Source organism: Nannobrachium achirus, assembly GCF_963921795.1.
Source record: "Nannobrachium achirus genome assembly, chromosome: 1".
In the NCBI taxonomy this organism is placed as follows: Eukaryota; Metazoa; Chordata; class Actinopteri; order Myctophiformes; family Myctophidae; genus Nannobrachium; species Nannobrachium achirus.
This window is the reverse complement of record NC_137810.1, coordinates 5967909-5987590: the sequence shown is the minus strand read 5'-3', so window position 1 is coordinate 5987590 and position 19682 is coordinate 5967909. Positions and strand designations below refer to the sequence as shown.

Genomic DNA, 19682 nt, shown 5'->3' with positions numbered 1-19682 from the left:
ACTGTGTGTGCACAGTGTACATCCCATAACCCACACACTGCACATCATTTCGGAGCTCATATCTTTGAACGGGTAAGGGCTAGTAATATATATTTTTTGATGGATCTTCTGTATGTAATTGAGTCAACCAAAATGACATAATTATAGCAGGGACCCGCCCGGGAGCTTCTGTTTACATACAGTATAGGGATGTTAATCGACGCATTATTTGCGAATCGACGCGTCGCGGCCGAAAATCGACGCGTCGATCGACTTTTTTCACTTTTTTTTTTCTCCCCCGCTATACTAATACTAAGCTGCAGCTGAGAGGAGACCAGTGCAGACCACAACTGGCAACGGTGCATTACTTTAAGCAACACAACTTGCAGCAGCACCCACCAGAACTTGCATCAAAGCCCTAATAATAATTATAATAAACAATTGCTCTTCCTTGCGTTAGCATGGAGTCTGTTCTCTATAGACTAGAAGCGGACTGAGTGACAAAGTCCATGTATGAAACCGTTCCGTTGTGGGAGCGCTCAGGCTTGCATTGTTTGGTCTGCCTCGCTGGCTCGCACTCCACGCCCGACGCGTCGCATTAACGGCGAGTAGTGTATTTATTTTGTGTTGTGTTTTATTGTCAATCTTGACAAAATCACTGCACACGAGGCGACGTTGCCATTAAATAAGCGAGCTTTCGTGGGTCAGCAAGCATGCATGCAAAGGCAGGAGGTAAACAACACATCCAGTCAGCGCGCACTGCTATGACGCAGCACACGAACAGACCGTTTCTCAACCAGTAGTCCGCGGACCTGACCAGCGCCGCATGCATGCGAATCTGCGCTCCATGCATGCAACACAGACATTCACTCGTCCCCGACACAGACACACACAAACACACACACACACACACACACACACACACACACACACACACACACACACACCGGTCCTCTCACATTTGGAAAACATTGACGCTTATAACGAACAAGCGATTAAAACATTTTTGGGGGAAAAACGTATATAAAAATAATAATAATAATTTAAAAAAAATAAAAACTTCGATTTTTCGACTCGTACTTTTTGAGTCGCGGTGAGCGCGAGTCGATCGACGCGTCGATTTTTTTTTTTTTTTTCACATCCCTAATACAGTATAAGTTGGGACATCGACAGAGTGCAGTCTAGTCCAGTCTTTTGGTAAAGCAAAGCCCTGCTTCATCATATAAGACTGTCGCACAAAACTAGTGAAAACAGCCGATCTACAAGCACACAGCGCCTCGCGATGCGAGGCGCTGTGTGCTTGTAGATCTGCTGTTTTCACTATGCTGCTATAAATATAAGGTGCTGGGAGTGAAATTTATAATGTAGGGGTGCCTCGGATTAAAACAAACATATTTATGGGGTGCCCTGAGACAAAAATGTTTGGGAACCCCTGGTCTAGTCATCATGGTCCTTCAAACATGTATGCATTTTTTTATATATGTTTTTTTGGGGGGGGACCTTTCTGCCTTTATTATTAAGAATCAACTCCAGTGAGCAATGACAGTTTGTTCTAAGGATTTGTGTTTTAAGGGCTTTTCAGTTGCAATGAAGGAAGGAAAAAAAATTACACGCCAAACAATGTGACCCTGGGTGTACAACAAACACTACGTGTCACCATATAGGCCAGATGTAGGCCAGATGTAGGCCAGATGTAGGCCAGATGTAGGCCAGATGTAGGCCAGATGTAGGCGACGCTTCAGAGCTCGGAAAGCTAATAATAATAATAATAATAATAAATAAACTGCTTACCTGAGTGTGTCGCTGTTGGGGGATTTTGCTTCGTTAATTGGCCAGCCCAACTGATCGGCTTTGTGGATCGGCCATCGCGGCTTTGTGGATCGGCCATCGCTTTGCCTGACGTCTTTGCCTCTGAACCAATATAAGCGTTAACTCCCACCCACTCGGTCGTTTCTCAGAGTAAGATTCAACGTATCCAGTGTGATTTACAGGGTGAGAAATGTTCTGCTGGACGGTACATGTGAAGAGAGGACAACAACCAAACGGTTATCCTGCTGTAGCAGTAGAGAACAAGGTGTACTCCTTCGGAGGGCCCTATGATGACACAGCTCAGATTGATGTGCACGTGTTCAACACAGTGTCTCTGCGCTGGAGGAAGCTGGCCCCGGTGACAACAGGAAGAGAACGTCACCTTGATGTTCCCTCCAGGCGCAGGGGCCACACAGCTGTGGTGATTGAAGATATAGTCTATGTCTGGGGAGGGAAGCCTTACTGCAATGTGCTTTATGCATTTGATGTTGACGTCCACAGATGGTTCAAACCCAGGGTTTCTGGGACTGTTCCAAAGAGGAGGTACAACCACTCAGCCTGTGTCTTGGGGAAGGTCATGTTTATTCATGGAGGATACATCCAGCGGACTAGACACACTAATGACATGTACAAGCTGAACACCAGCACAATGGTCTGGTCTTTAATTAACACCAGAGGAACTGCACCTCCTGTTTCATCACGTCACTCTGCCAACATCATCGGGACAAAGATGTTTGTATTTGGGGACTACAACTACATCATGGGGTACTACAACACCATCAGAGTGTTTGACACAGAGACCAACTGCTGGATGAACACACCTTCTGCACAGCTTGTTCCAGAAGAACGCAGGGATCATTCAGCCTTTGCCGACAATGGAGAGCTGTACATATTTGGTGGTTGCAAATATGACCAGAAGTTCAATGATCTGTGGAAATTCAATCCAGAGACCTTCTGCTGGAAGAAGGTTGAGCCCAAGGGGAAAGGACCGGGTCCAACGCATAGGATGCGCTGTTGCATGATGGGAGATCGTATCATCCTCTTTGGAGGAGACAACACACCTGGTGACCTGTATGTCTTAGACTTGAATCCTAGTCTGAAGACGTTATGTAAGCTAGCAGTTATTCAGTGTGGTCTGAAGCAGTCTGGACTCCCACACAACATCAGATGGGAACTGGCAGCCATGACTACCAACATGGTTGACCTTCACAGATGACATGGCTAAGGACAATGTGAAGTACAGATGTGCCATTGGAGAACTTCACACGTCATGCCATCGGCAAGTCAGTGGATTGTCAGTGAATTCTCAGAACAGAGATAGGAGGGCATTTGTCCCTCCTTTCTATTCAGATTCTGTTTTCCAATGAAGGGACACTAAATTGAAAGTGTTTTTTAGCTTATATAATTTGCCTCTGTATTGGTAAACCAAGAATCATCAGTCTAAATAAACATTAACATATCAATAAATAATGTGTACATTAAAACTATACAAACTATAGGATTCCTGGTCAATGAATGGACCTGGCATCTGTCTAAGTAACCTGCTAGCGTTTCTAAATGAATGGGTTTTAATGGTCCATGTTTGTGTTCCCATCAACGACCCCAGAGGCCACCGGGTTCTGTTGTTCTCCCAGATGACCAGAGTGTTGGACATCCTACAGGATTACATGGAATACAGAGGTAATAGATTACATCCTACAGGATTACATGGAATACAGAGGTAATAGATTACATCCTACAGGACTACATGGAATGCAGAGGTAAATACATTACATCTAACTATGAATTAGGCAAATGTAAGTCCATGTGCCTGTGAAAAAACATTCCTTTGGCTAAAAACGGCCACACAAAACTGATATATATAATATATATATATATATATTTTTTTTTTCTTTTTTTTTTGCAAAACAATGAATAACCACTAGTTTGACCCCTCATATGCTACTAAAGCAGATTCTTTTTTTTCCTGTTTAGTGAAGTCAATGGGACAGTGAACGTCTTTTCGCAATGTTTCCGGCAGAGCAGCAGGCCTCTCATTCTGTGGACCTTAATGACCAAACTAATACATAAAAAGTAGGGCAAGACATCACAGGTCATCTCACATTTTGGGTGACTGGGTCCCCGGCTAATGAGAACTGAAATAAATCAAAAGTTGATTGATATACTGGCCCAAGACACCTGGGAAAAACAAGGTGTGTTTGAAAAGAGAACACCAGCACTCACGACGGTTCAGTCCTTTTAAGGCACTTTTTTTATTATCTTAAGGTCGGTATGGAAAGCTGCAGAGCAGCAACAAACGGAGGCGTTTCGGCATTAAGCCTTCATCAGCGTTGCATGCTGGGGGCAAGGGAAGTGTCGTACTTATAGTCCGTTGAGTAGACAACTTCCTTTGCTCAAGTAGCGAACAACTCTCAACCAACAGTTACTTACAGTAAAGCGTTTAGAAAATGAAAGAAAAACAAGGTGTGACAATGCATGGAAGAGTTGGAAGCAGGAATACTGATATAATGAGACCAGAAGCACTGCTCCATTCCCTGAAACGGGAGCACACATTGACAACATCAGTGGAATAACCATGTTTAAGAACAAGGTTTTGACATACAAAAAAAAACGTTGAATCCTTCGTTTAATAATGCATTCAGATATGTATGCATTGACACGTCTCTTCATGCGTGTGTGTGCGTATGTGCATGTGTGCATGTGTGCGTGTGCGTGCAGGCTACAGCTACGAGCGACTGGATGGGTCGGTGCGAGGAGAGGAGCGTAACCTGGCCATCAAGAACTTCAGCCACAAAGACATCTTTGTGTTCCTGCTGAGCACCAGAGCAGGTGATGATTCACAACCCACCAGGAGGGAGCATGTTTGCGACGTCAGGGGTTCCCAAACCTTTTTGTCTCAGGGCACCCCATGAATATCTGTTTAATCCGAGGCACCCCTACATTATAATTTTCACTCCCAGCACCTTATATTTATAGCATATCATTGTTGTCGGGTGGAAACCTTGTATGTCCAAAACCGTTCGTTTTGTCTTTATCATCTATAAAATGTACTAAACTAGTGAAAACAGCAAATCTACAAGCACACAACGCCTCGCATCGCGAGGCGTTGTGTGCTTGTAGATCGACTGTTTTCACTACTTTTGTGCGACAGTCTTGTGTGATGAAGCAGCGCTTTGCTTTGCGAAAAGACGTACACATTTGAAACTTGCAGATACGAGGTTTCTTCCCAACAGTGACAATATTTTAGTGATTATGTTGCGAGGAAAACGTTGAGATAACAGCCATTTTGGTTAGAACTGACTGAAAATAACTTTGTACTTCAAGTCTAAAATGCTACGAAATATTTTTTCAAGTTCAAATAAATTCCAATTTTTCAAATGATCTCGCGGCACCCCTGGACTGCCGTCACGGCACCCAAGGGTGCCCCATCACCCACTTTGAAAACCCCTGTGCTACGTAACACTCACTTCCAACCCACCAGGAGGGTGCATGTTTGTTACGTAACACTAACTATCAACTAAAAGGATAAGCTCAAGTAAGAACATGACCTATTTAAATTGAGATGCTTTTTTTTTATAACATTTCATTTTGTATTTCTTATAACATTGAATGACAAGACAGATAAAACACAGTACTATGCAGAGAAAATAAGAAAAACTAAAATGGTTTTCACAAAACGTTTAGAGTTTTCACAACTCAGCGTGTTTTTAAGGTTGGCTTCCCAGTTTCCTCTTCTCACTATAATTGTGACACATATTTTTCCAGTACTGGAAAAGTTTTGGAATTGATGAAGGGTCCCGGAAGGTCCTGGAAAAAATAGCTATGCATTGTCTTTGGTTATTGATTTTGTTAATACCTCAGAAATGACAAATTAACTGTTCTGCTGCTGTTGACGGCGCTCACCGTCATTGAAAGGGTTAATACCATGGCGCCGTTGACGGTGAGGACTGTCAATCTGACTGTATATACAGTAAAGGTATAATTACTTACAGTACGTCGGTCCACTCCCGCCCGCATCGGTAATGTCCGCGATTTGTTTACAACGCACGTCGGGTGTGCACGCGAAGTTAACGTCCTCCATAGTAAATCCATTGCGAGGCCCATAAAGAGACTTCATTTTCTCCAAAAGGGACATTCTTATACAAAGGATGGTCTCCACTCCTCCATACTGTACACAAAAGCTGGGCGCGGCCATGTTCTCTTCTGGCTCACACTGTCATGTGACTAGATGACGTAATCGTTGCCGTCAAGTGATAATCCAAAAAAACTAAAACAACCCCCTTCCAGCCCTTCAAAATAATAGCGGCGGCCTATGGAGGAAACGGCGTGGCACCGAGGCACCAAGCAACCTTCAGATTAAGAGGCACTATTAGTGTTAAACATGGCCAAATTGTCAAATATGAGAGGCAGAAATTGGGAAAATAGCCCATCTACATTCTCACAACGCCTCGCGTTGCAAGGCGTTGTGTGAGCATGTAGATCGGCTATTTTCACAATAGAAACGTGTTATACAAAATTCCTCAACTCTTAGTGCTCGTCAGGGTGCCGGAGTCCCCAGTTAAAATATGATTATTTCGGGGGTCACAGCCTGAAAAGGTTGAGAACCACTGGCATACACTACCTGTCTTTGGGCATTGTGCATAGGGGTAAGCGACTTGTTATTGAGCTGAATTATTGTTTTACAGTCCTGGAAATTGGGTTAAATATTCTGGAAAAGTTTTGGAGATTAATTGGTAAAAATGTGTGGGAACCCTGTGGTGTCCAAAGAGGAATTTTGCACCTGCAGTAATTGTCTTAATTCTCATCCAAACTGGTCCCATCGTGTCCGTTGACCTCCCTATATGGAGCTTACATACTGTATCTCCTTGTATGGGCTGTTGTATCCGTGACATCAGCTGTGGTGATGTGGGCCTCCGCGTACGGTCAATGACGTCAGTCTGCTGTGACCTGCTGTAGGTGAAGCCAGGCCTGCTCCTTGTATGGTGATGTCAGATTGGCCCTTCGTTCCATGAGTCGCATCATGTTAACCAGGAAACAGCAGCGCGCAACGTGTCGTGACGCAGCACTGTTACGTCAGTGGCGGTTTGGCGCTATAAAAGGATGCACAGCCAACATGTGCCAGTCAGGCAGACAGTGAGAAAACAGACAGAGACATAACTGAAGCAGCTCTTTTTCTCTCCTTCACTTGAAGTTTTGTTCACATCTTCAAGGGTGGTCTGTCTTTGTAGTTTGAAAGACCACTAATCATTCATTCATAATGGGAGGACACGACAGTGGATCTCAGCACCAGTTCACTGGCATCGCCAAGTACTTCAACGCATGGACCATCGTAGGGAGGAGGAACTGTGTGTTGGCCACGTACGCCGGCCTGTTGGCCGCTGGTCTCTTCTTCACACTGAAACCCAAGAAACAACACGCCGCTGTCACTGAGAGGTAACGTGTGTGTCCATTCAGACTTCTATGTTTGATTTCCCCATCTCACCTTATTTCTCCCAAAGAAGACTTCTTAACGCCATTTAAACAGTCTTACCTGGCTGCACACTTGCATGAGAACGTGTGAGGCAACGACTTCCACATTTGACGACAGTTTGACCAGCCTGCACTGGCTGCACAACGTGTGCATCCCCAGATCAGAGCCTCCAGACAGAGAGAACACCAGGGTTGACAGTTACGAGCATGTTTCTGCTGCTGCTGCTCGCTATGCCAGCAGCAGCTTCCACCAGGGTAAAGTAGCTGCCATCCTGGGTGCTGTGGACCCAGGGAACATAGCCTCCACCAGGGCAGCGCTGGCTCTTCATCCAGCCCTCTGGCTGGGGACACAGTGGCTGCCAACCTGGGGGCTGTGGACCCAGGGAGCCCTGCATGGCTCCACTGGGTACCTGGCGGCTGCCCAGAGAATCCCTTACACTGCTGTGTTCCAATGCATATGGGCCTCTCAGCAGGAGAGAGACAGTGTACCGACCCAAAGACAAAAAGGGGGAGAAGCAGTGCCAGACCGAGGTACCAATAGCCTGGCATGGCCAGTTTCTATTTTGTACAGCGGCTATTTTCACTATGTTTTTTCCTTCTTTCTTTTTACATAATAATGAAAAATCACATCTGTGCGAAGTGAGCGGTGCAAACACAACATATCTCCTTGTATGGGCGGTTCTGTTCCTGACATCAGTTACTTTATGTGTATTAGCACAGATCTCCATATATGGAGATTCTGTACTGATACACACAAAGTGAAATGTAGGAGCGGTTTGCACCACTCAAATATAAATGTTTTTGGACATGCCAACCCGACAGCAGCCATATACAGATGACTGTAGATGGCTGCCGTGAACATATTGCGTGTACCCCAAATAATTGGCAAAACACGTAGGTTTTTGATTAATATTAATAAATAGAAATAAATACTTAGACTGCACTGTGTCGAGGTGCCAATTTGCGACTTGTGCACTTGTGGCCATATATGGCCTGCTTGTGGGCCAGCAGAGTGCGCATATACTACTTTCAGTGCTGTTTGGTGCTGTCTGTATTATATGTACGATATGTGGGTGGGCAAGTTGACCGGACACAAGACGGCACCGAAAGTAGTACTTACGCGCTATGCTGGCGCAAGTAATAACATGTCTTAGGACTAGAATATCTGGCTTAACACAGTTATCATTGCTTGTATTTTTTTCGTTACCAATTATTAGACTTTTTCAGATTTTTGAAAAAAAAAAAAAAAAAAAGTTCCCAGTTTCCTATGGGAAATTAATTTTGTCTACTGCCATCCACATGATTTTTCACTTAAAACTAGTCCTCGTATTTTGAGCTACAAATTTCGTTCAAACTTCAACTTGTTCAGCTTTACACGGTTTCTCGTTACCATACTTTTTGAGGTTTGGGGGAAAAAAACTGCTTGGGCTTGAGCTGAATCCAAAGTCTGCCTGGGGAATGGATGTGTACATTTCCTAGTGTACATAATATTCTACTTAGATATGTTAGTTCCATTAATATGCTCTGAAAACACATGCAGGACGCTGCCCACCCATCTGGCCTCCTAACTGTGTCAGCCAGCTTCAAAAGACTCAAAACACGTCGCTTCGTGCAGCGTTTTGAACAGATAACAGACTAGTGGCCGGGGAGCCACAGGCCCAAAAGCTCAAAGAATAGGGTTTTACCTGTGACGTCATGACATACTTTTTATTTTAGTTTTTGCCAGACCCATGAAATGGGTAGGCCTACATAAGCAAATGTCGGTCTGTCCGGGTTTTCTATATAAAGGGTATATATGATGATGACATGATGATGACATGCCTACAAAAGGCATGATGTCATAAATGATGATGACAGACATCATCATTTATGAAATTTATAGGCCCAGAGGGTTGGCAGAACCGGGGTCTGGCACAACCAGGTTGACCTGGTCTAGTTTCTATTCATTTGGTCATTAAGGTACAGAGAATGAGAGGCCTGCTCTGCCGGAAACTCTGCGAAAAAAAGTTATGGCCATTTGTATATTCACTCCATCGACTTCAATATACAGGAAAGAAACACACCCAAAAAAATATGCTTTAAGTAGCATGTGAGGGGTCAAACTAGGGGTTCTTGATGATTCTGAATCCATTGCAAGCATTTGTTTTGCATGAAAAACATTCCTTGGGCTAGAAAACGGACCAAAATAACGGTGAAAAGTGATGACTCATCACTTTTCACAGGTTTGAGAGGCTGAAATCTAGCCCAAGGAATGTTTTTCATGCAAAACAAATGCTTGCAATGGATTCAGAATCATAAAGAACCCTTAGTTTGACCCCTCACATGCTACTTTTTTTGGTGTGTTTTTTTTCCAGTATAGTGAAATCAATGGGAAACTTTTTTTCGCAGTGTTTCCGGCAGAGCAGGTCTCTCATTCTGTGTACCTTATTGACCAAATTAATAGGAAAAACTAAAATTTGGAGTATGTCATGACATCACAGGTCTTCTTTCATTTTGGCACAGTGGCTCCCCGGCTATAGTGGCTAGGGATGGGACCATATGAAAATGTTGTTGTGACAAATTGTGACAAAAGAGCTCACAAAAAATAGGCGATCTACAAGCTCACAACGCGTCGCAACGCGTTGTGAGCTTGTAGATCGCCTATTTTTTGGCAAAGACATTTGATAGAGAGTTAAAAGATACTGTATTAAGTACCTATATTATAAGTACCTTTTACCAATTATAGAGGGTTTAAGTGGTACCGGAAATGCAGCTCGGCAAATAAAAGGTGAATTGATCCCAGTGCATGACGGAGGACAATATCATCATGTTAAATCTCCACGATACGATTATCGTGAGTGTTTTTTATCACAATGAATGATAATATCGCGTATCGTCCCATCAGGTTGAACCAGGCCACAACCACAACATCTCTCCTCTCTCTCTGCTGGTGTGTTTCTGTGTTCTCATCCTCTCCTCTCTCTCTGCTGGTGTGTTTCTGTGTTCTCATCCTCTCCTCTCTCTGCTGGTGTGTTTCTGTGTGTTCTCATCCTCTCCTCTCTCTCTGCTGGTGTGTTTCTGTGTTCTCATCCTCTCCTCTCTCTGCTGGTGTGTTTCTGTGTGTTCTCATCCTCTCCTCTCTCTCTGCTGGTGTGTTTCTGTGTTCTCATCCTCTCCTCTCTCTCTGCTGGTGTGTTTCTGTGTTCTCATCCTCTCCTCTCTCTCTGCTGGTGTGTTTCTGTGTTCTCATCCTCTCCTCTCTCTCTGCTGGTGTGTTTCTGTGTTCTCATCCTCTCCTCTCTCTGCTAGTGTGTTTCTGTGTTCTCATCCTCTCCTCTCTCTCTCTGCTGGTGTGTTTCTGTGTTCTCATCCTCTCCTCTCTCTCTGTTGGTGTGTTTCTGTGTTCTCATCCTCTCCTCTCTGCTGGTGTGTTTCTGTGTTCTCATCCTCTCCTCTCTGCTGGTGTGTTTCTGTGTTCTCATCCTCTCCTCTCTCTCTGCTAGTGTGTTTCTGTGTTCTCATCCTCTCCTCTCTCTCTCTGCTGGTGTGTTTCTGTGTTCTCATCCTCTCCTCTCTCTCTGCTGGTGTGTTTCTGTGTTCTCATCCTCTCCTCTCTCTGCTAGTGTGTTTCTGTGTTCTCATCCTCTCCTCTCTCTCTCTGCTGGTGTGTTTCTGTGTTCTCATCCTCTCCTCTCTGCTGGTGTGTTTCTGTGTTCTCATCCTCTCTCTCTGCTGGTGTGTTTCTGTGTTCTCATCCTCTCCTCTCTCTCTGCTGGTTTCTGTGTTCTCATCCTCTCCTCTCTGCTGGTGTGTTTCTGTGTTCTCATCCTCTCCTCTCTGCTGGTGTGTTTCTGTGTGTTCTCATCCTCTCCTCTCTCTCTGCTGGTGTGTTTCTGTGTTCTCATCCTCTCCTCTCTCTCTGCTAGTGTGTTTCTGTGTTCTCATCCTCTCCTCTCTCTGCTGGTGTGTTTCTGTGTTCTTATCCTCTCCTCTCTCTCTGTTGGTGTGTTTCTGTGTTCTCATCCTCTCCTCTCCTCTCTCTCTGCTGGTGTGTTTCTGTGTTCTCATCCTCTCCTCTCTCTGCTGGTGTGTTTCTGTGTTCTCATCCTCTCCTCTCTGCTGGTGTGTTTCTGTGTTCTCATCCTCTCCTCTCCTCTCTCTCTGCTGGTGTGTTTCTGTGTTCTCATCCTCTCCTCTCCTCTCTCTCTGCTGGTGTGTTTCTGTGTTCTCATCCTCTCCTCTCTGCTGGTGTGTTTCTGTGTTCTCATCCTCTCCTCTCTCTCTGCTGGTGTGTTTCTGTGTTCTCATCCTCTCCTCTCCTCTCTCTCTGTTGGTGTGTTTCTGTGTTCTCATCCTCTCCTCTCTCTCTGCTGGTGTGTTTCTGTGTTCTCATCCTCTCCTCCCTCTCTGTTGGGGTTTCTGTGTAGAAAGAGAACACAAGGGGAAGTCAGCCTGGTGATATCCTGTCTGTCAGACATACTGTAGTCTTTGTGCAAATCATTTACTATGCAGACACACCTAACTGTACCGTAGCGTACACATGATAGATGTTCCTGTACCGTAGCGTACACATGATAGATGTTCCTGTCATGCAGTCAACAGTGAAACAACTTTATGTAAGAAATATACCTCCTAAAGCAGGGCTATGGATGGCCCTCATAAACAGCTGTTGTCTCTGACTCTGCCCTCCTCATTGCAAAATGGCTTTTGTTAAAATAAAACAACAACAAACAAACCAAAAAAACAATCGACCAGTTTTACAAGTTCCTGATTCTTTTCTGTGACGCAGAATGAGAATGTAGGATGATCAAGTAGGGCCATTAATGTACAAAAGTAAAATGAAAAAATAATTAAAATATGTATATTTAAGCTGTGTGCTACAGTAAGGTTTGTGTAAAGTTTGAGTTGCTTCCTTCTGGCTCTCAGGTGGAGTAGACATGAAGCTCACAGCAGTACAGTATATAAATACAGTTATTACAGTGTGTGTGTGTGTGTGTGTGTGTGTGTGTGTGTGTGTGTGTGTGTGTGTGTGTGTGTGGAGTAGACATGAAGCTCACAGCAGTACAGTATACAGTATAAATACAGTTATTACAGTGTGTGTGTATTGTGCAGGTGGAGTAGGGATGAACCTGACAGCAGTACAGTATATACAGTAAATACAGTTATTACAGTGTGTGTCTATTGTGCAGGTGGAGTATATAAATACAGTTATTACAGTGTGTGTCTATTGTGCAGGTGGAGTATATACATACAGTTATTACAGTGTGTGTATTGTGCAGGTGGAGTTGGGATGAACCTCACAGCTGCAGACACCGTCATCTTCATGGACAGTGACTTCAACCCCCAGAATGACCTGCAGGCGGCGGCGCGCTGCCATCGCATTGGACAGAACAGGTAATGCACTGTAAAAAAAAGTTTTACAAGTCTGCTTATTATCATGTGTGTACATACTGTGCACGCATGGACAATTGCTAAGAAAGGTACAGCTCTTACACTAAATGGAGTCAAATTTAAAAGTGTATTTATTCTTGGGAACCATTTTATTTTCCTTTCAGCATCAGAACTGAGCAGAGCTGGTTTGAGTGAGGACAGTGACAAAAACCCCTGTCAAGGAAGGGTTGTTTGTGCATGTGTTGAGCATGAGTTCAAGAGATTAATGGGAGAAATGAGAGAAATGAACCAAACGGGAGCTCAGCGGGAGAAAGGGTTAAAAAGAGGGTTACTCCCTGTAGAATCATTAGTGTTGACAGATATGTAATGTCGTAATATCAGGGGCGGCAGTGGCTCAGGGGTAGAGGTACTTACTGTCTTTGAACACGGAAGGTTCCCAGTTCGATCCCGGGCTCCCCCAGAGTTAGTGTGGAAGAGTCCTTGAGCAAGACTCTGAACCCCTAGTTGCTCCTGATGAGCAGGTTGGTGCCTTGCATGGTTTCTTCCGCCATCGGTGTATGAATGATGTGTGTGAATGGGTGAATGTAACGCACAATCTATGTAAAGCGCATTGGATATAGGAGCTATATACTGTACTTTAAATGCGCCATTTACCATTTATCATATGATTTCTCTCTGGGTGGTGTCTCAGGACAGTGAAGGTGATCATATGATTTCTCTGGGTGGTGTTCCAGGACAGTGAAGGTGATCATATGATTTCTCTGGGTGGTGTCCCAGGGCAGTGAAGGTGATCATATGATTTCTCTGGGTGGTGTCCCAGGGCAGTGAAGGTGATCATATGATTTCTCTGGGTGGTGTCTCAGGACAGTGAAGGTGATCATATGATTTCTCTGGGTGGTGTCCCAGGACAGTGAAGGTGATCATATGATTTCTCTGGGTGGTGTCCCAGGACAGTGAAGGTGATCATATGATTTCTCTCTGTGGTGTCCCAGGACAGTGAAGGTGATCATATGATTTCTCTGGGTGGTGTCCCAGGACAGTGAAGGTGATCATATGATTTCTCTCTGTGGTGTCCCAGGACAGTGAAGGTGATCATATGATTTCTCTCTGTGGTGTCCCAGGACAGTGAAGGTGATCATATGATTTCTCTGGGTGGTGTTCCAGGACAGTGAAGGTGATCATATGATTTCTCTGGGTGGTGTCCCAGGACAGTGAAGGTGATCATATGATTTCTCTGGGTGGTGTCTCAGGACAGTGAAGGTAATCATATGATTTCTCTGGGTGGTGTCCCAGGACAGTGAAGGTGATCATATGATTTCTCTGGGTGGTGTCTCAGGACAGTGAAGGTGATCATATGATTTCTCTGGGTGGTGTCTCAGGACAGTGAAGGTGATCATATGATTTCTCTGGGTGGTGTCCCAGGACAGTGAAGGTGATCATATGATTTCTCTGGGTGGTGTCTCAGGACAGTGAAGGTGATCATATGATTTCTCTGGGTGGTGTCCCAGGACAGTGAAGGTGATCATATGATTTCTCTGGGTGGTGTCCCAGGACAGTGAAGGTGATCATATGATTTCTCTGGGTGGTGTCTCAGGACAGTGAAGGTGATCATATGATTTCTCTGGGTGGTGTCCCAGGACAGTGAAGGTGATCATATGATTTCTCTGGGTGGTGTCCCAGGGCAGTGAAGGTGATCATATGATTTCTCTCTGTGGTGTCCCAGGGCAGTGAAGGTGATCATATGATTTCTCTGGGTGGTGTCCCAGGACAGTGAAGGTGATCATATGATTTCTCTGGGTGGTGTCCCAGGACAGTGAAGGTGATCATATGATTTCTCTGGGTGGTGTCCCAGGACAGTGAAGGTGATCATATGATTTCTCTGGGTGGTGTCCCAGGACAGTGAAGGTGATCATATGATTTCTCTGGGTGGTGTCCCAGGACAGTGAAGGTGATCATATGATTTCTCTGGGTGGTGTCTCAGGACAGTGAAGGTGATCATATGATTTCTCTGGGTGGTGTCCCAGGACAGTGAAGGTGATCATATGATTTCTCTGGGTGGTGTCCCAGGACAGTGAAGGTGATCATATGATTTCTCTCTGTGGTGTCCCAGGACAGTGAAGGTGATCATATGATTTCTCTCTGTGGTGTCCCAGGACAGTGAAGGTGATCATATGATTTCTCTGGGTGGTGTCCCAGGACAGTGAAGGTGATCATATGATTTCTCTGGGTGGTGTCCCAGGACAGTGAAGGTGATCATATGATTTCTCTGGGTGGTGTCCCAGGACAGTGAAGGTGATCATATGATTTCTCTGGGTGGTGTCTCAGGACAGTGAAGGTGATCATATGATTTCTCTCTGTGGTGTCCCAGGACAGTGAAGGTGATCATATGATTTCTCTCTGTGGTGTCCCAGGACAGTGAAGGTGATCATATGATTTCTCTCTGTGGTGTCCCAGGACAGTGAAGGTGATCATATGATTTCTCTGGGTGGTGTCTCAGGACAGTGAAGGTAATCATATGATTTCTCTGGGTGGTGTCCCAGGGCAGTGAAGGTGATCATATGATTTCTCTGGGTGGTGTCCCAGGACAGTGAAGGTGATCATATGATTTCTCTGGGTGGTGTCCCAGGACAGTGAAGGTGATCATATGATTTCTCTGGGTGGTGTCCCAGGACAGTGAAGGTGATCATATGATTTCTCTGGGTGGTGTCCCAGGACAGTGAAGGTGATCATATGATTTCTCTGGGTGGTGTCTCAGGACAGTGAAGGTGATCATATGATTTCTCTGGGTGGTGTCCCAGGACAGTGAAGGTGATCATATGATTTCTCTGGGTGGTGTCTCAGGACAGTGAAGGTGATCATATGATTTCTCTGGGTGGTGTCCCAGGACAGTGAAGGTGATCATATGATTTCTCTGGGTGGTGTCCCAGGACAGTGAAGGTGATCATATGATTTCTCTGGGTGGTGTCCCAGGACAGTGAAGGTGATCATATGATTTCTCTGGGTGGTGTCCCAGGACAGTGAAGGTGATCATATGATTTCTCTGGGTGGTGTCCCAGGACAGTGAAGGTGATCATATGATTTCTCTGGGTGGTGTCTCAGGACAGTGAAGGTGATCATTTATCATATGAATTCTCTCTCGGTGTCCCAGGGCAGTGAAGGTGATCCGCCTCCTGGGCAGAGACACGGTGGAGGAGATCGTTTACAGCCGCGCCGCCTCCAAGCTCCGCCTCACCAACACCGTCATCGAGGAGGGACGCTTCTCTCTGCTCCAGCAGGCTCAGTCTGCAGCCGCTGGACTGCAGGTAGTGTATCTTCTCTCTGCTGCTGCAGGCTCAGTCTGCAGCCTCTGGACTGCAGGTAGTGTATCTTCTCTATGCTGCAGGCTCAGTCTGCAGCCTCTGGACTGCAGGTAGTGTATCTTCTCTCTGCTGCAGCAGGCTCAGTCTGCAGCCTCTGGACTGCAGGTAGTGTATCTTCTCTCTGCTGCAGCAGGCTCAGTCTGCAGCCTCTGGACTGCAGGTAGTGTATCTTCTCTCTGCTGCAGCAGGCTCAGTCTGCAGCCTCTGGACTGCAGGTAGTGTATCTTCTCTCTGCAGTATCTCAGTCTGCAGCCGCTGGACTGCAGGTAGTGTATCTTCTCTATGCTGCAGGCTCAGTCTCTAATATATTTGACACAGGGGTTTTCAAAGTGGGTGACGGGGCACCCTGGGGTGCCGCGAGATCATTTGATAATATTTGGACACTAATATTTAGTATCATTTTAAACTTGAAGTACAAAGTTATTTTCAGTCAGTTCTAACCAAAATGGCTGTTATCTCAACGTTTTCCTCGCAACATAATCACTAAAACATGGTCACTGTCGGGCAGAAACCTCGTATCTCCAAGTTTCAAATGTGTACATCTTTTGGTAAAGCAAGGCCCTGCTTCATCATACAAGGCAGTCGCACAAAACTAGTGAAAACAGCCGATCTACAAGTGCATCTCGAGGCGTTGTGTGCTTGAAGATCTGCTGTTCTCACTAGTTTAGTACATTTTATAGATGATAAATACAAAACGAACAGTTTTGGACATACAAGGTTTCCACCCGACAACGACGATATGCTATAAATATAAGGTGCTGGGAGTGAAAATTATAATGTAGGGGTGCCTCGGATTAAAACAATATTTATGGGGTGCCCTGAGACAAAACAGTTTGGGAACCCCTGCCCTAACACCCCCCCACTCTCCCCACCACCTAACCCTAACCACCCCACCCTAACACACACCCACTCTCCCCACCACCCCACCCTAACCACCCCACCCTAACACACACCCACTCTCCCCACCACCTAACCCTAACCACCCCACCCTAACCACCCCACCCTAACACACACCCACTCTCCCCACCACCTAACCCTAACCACCCCACCCTAACACACACCCACTCTCCCCACCACCTAACCCTAACCACCCCACCCTAACACACACCCACTCTCCCCACCACCCCACCCTAACACACACCCACTCTCCCCACCCCCCCCCCCCCCCCCCCCAACTCTCCCCACCACCCCACAGTTGAGTGAGATCTTGAAGTTCGGGGTGGACCAGCTGCTGTCGTCAGAGGAGAGCTCCATCCAGGAGGTGGACCTGGCCAGGATCCTGGGGAGGTCACGTGACGGACAGTGGCTGGAGGAGGAGGATGAGGAGGAGGAGGGTCCTGACTCTCCTGGCTCCCTGGTAGAAGAGGAAGAGGAGGCCTCTGGATCCAACGCACAGAGTAAGAGCAGTGTCTAAGTGCCTGCCTGCTACCGCCGAGTTTAGTGCAGTGGTTAAGTGTCTTCCCACTAGGCCTGGGGCGGTATGGACATTTTGTTACCGCGATTACCGTCTTCCCATTTACCGCCGGTACTGCGGTAATTACCGCACCCCCGTATCTATTAATTAAGGTTCGGCAATAAGTCAAAATATTGCAATCATCTTCCCAAAAGTCGCCTCTCCACAGTGGAGAGCCGACACAGCCTGACTGCCCGAGTTATACTTCTCCGTACAGCACAGCGGGTCTGGCTTTCAAAGGAGCAGATCTACAAGCTCACAACACGTCGCATCTGCGACGCGTTCTGAGCTTTTAGATCTGCACTGTCGGGTTACCATAGTAACGTAGGCTAGCTACTTGGGCTTTTCAGACACAAACAGCTGTGAGAACAAACCAGAAGAGGACGGGTAGTCAGATCGTGTACAGTGATTCTGTAAACTCACGTCACGTCACGTCTCAACTCTCAAATCGCAGTGATTGAGTGCTGCTATATACAGGTTTTAGTTACAAGACTTGACAGAAAAGGTTATAAAATCGCCGACGCGCCGCCGGACGAAACGTGTGACGCGGTGAAAAAGTAAAATAGTTTCATTTTCGGTTTTAGTCCACGCGGCCCGCGCTCCGCCAGTAATCCGTATGAATAAAAAAAGATATGTCACAACACAAGGTATGTATTAACATCCTTGTGTCGTGTGGATTACAGAGAAAGAGTTGTGCTCCGTACTCTAGTGCACTGTGTGCAGGTCTGTCTGAGTGAGCACTGAGCAGAGTGACGTATGTGGCTTCCAACGTGTGGTACACGGCCCAGAGCAGAGCGGCATGGAGCGCATGCGGTCCTCGCTTCTCCCCCGTTTTAAAACTCGCTCGTTCTCAATAAAAATAGCCTATTTTTTGTCTTTTTTGACCGCGGTAAGGACCCTGACACCGCGGTAGGCCGCGGTATACCGCGATACGGCGGTACGGCGGTTACCGAACCCAGCCCTACTTCCCACTACCACAGAGTAAGAGCAGTGGTTAAGTGTCTTCCCACTACCACAGAGTTTAGGACAGGGTTTCCCAAAGTGGGTGCCGTGGCACCCTAGGGTGCCATGATGCCAGTCCAGGGGTGCTGCAGAATACTTTGATAATACTTGGAATTCATCAATATCACATTAACCACTTAGTCCCTCTAGCTTAGTAAAACAGACCTGATTTGCACTGTACTTGATGAGTTATTTTTTTTATATCTACCCTAACTCTTTTCACCAAAAATAGCCGATCTACAAGCTCACAACGCGTCACAACGTGACGTGAACCTTCCCCCCAGACTAGGGGTTCAAGTGGTTATAAACTATAAAGTATATATTTAAGTATAAAGTTATTTTCAGTCAGTTCTGATGGAAACGGATGTCCTTGTGTCCTCCACAGACCACATGTACTACTTTGAGGGCAGGGATTACTCCAAGGACCCCAGCTCTGAGGACCAGCACTACTTTGAGCGTCTGCTGGAGGAGCAGCGAGCCGAGCAGGAGGAGGATGAGGGAGAAGGACGATCTCTGAGACGCAGCGCCGCGGTGAGATGCTCTGGGGTCATGTGACCTCTCTTTACTGTATATGGGGGAGACTATTCAACATAGAGGCAAATTCTATCCACCTGTTTCCGCAAACATTTACTGAAGCATTATGTGTAGGACACTTCCGGTAAACAGCAGACATACAAGCTCACGTCGCGTCGCAGATGCAACCGTTGTGAGCTTGTAGATCACACTCGGTTGCGGCGTCGGAAGCTCTGTGCAACTTCTGCGCAATGCACTATGGGATGTTGGAAAGTTGTGGATATATGTGACTAGGTCTGGTACTTTGTTCCTTATGTCTGCATTGGTCATTTTTCTTTTTTGTACATGTTATCCAAGTACAGAATCTAAGCTTTAATATGATGTATCATTTGTTGAAATTGGAGCATATTTGACGAAGTTATGGACATTTTAAACTTGTTGCACCATAAACCCAAAGTGCTTAAAAAGCCATTTGAATGCAAGGTACATTTGGCACCTCTAGGTAGCCAGAAGTGGGTGTGACAATGGGAGGGACAATAGGTACTTGTCTACACCCCTAAATCACTCCCCCCAAGTCAAACCACACCCACAGTTTTATAGCTGTCAACTTCAAATGTTGTACTTTTATTCCACTACAATTATTTAAAACTACTAGTTATTTAGTAGACTAGATTTAGATTATTATTGCAAAACATATACATTACCCACTTAGCAGATCTTGTACTTGT

General features: G+C 45.7%; 1 protein-coding gene across 1 annotated transcript in view; it reads left to right on the top strand.

Annotated features, from left to right (window-relative positions):
• The window catches only part of chd1l (chromodomain helicase DNA binding protein 1-like), a 71435-nt gene that overhangs the window by 23648 nt on the left and 28105 nt on the right, over positions 1–19682 (top strand). Inside the window, 6 exon segments of the mRNA XM_080722744.1 lie at positions 3395–3468; positions 4507–4617; positions 12516–12630; positions 15776–15929; positions 17182–17383; positions 18827–18972. Coding sequence (XP_080578870.1) covers positions 3395–3468; positions 4507–4617; positions 12516–12630; positions 15776–15929; positions 17182–17383; positions 18827–18972 — 802 coding nt within the window.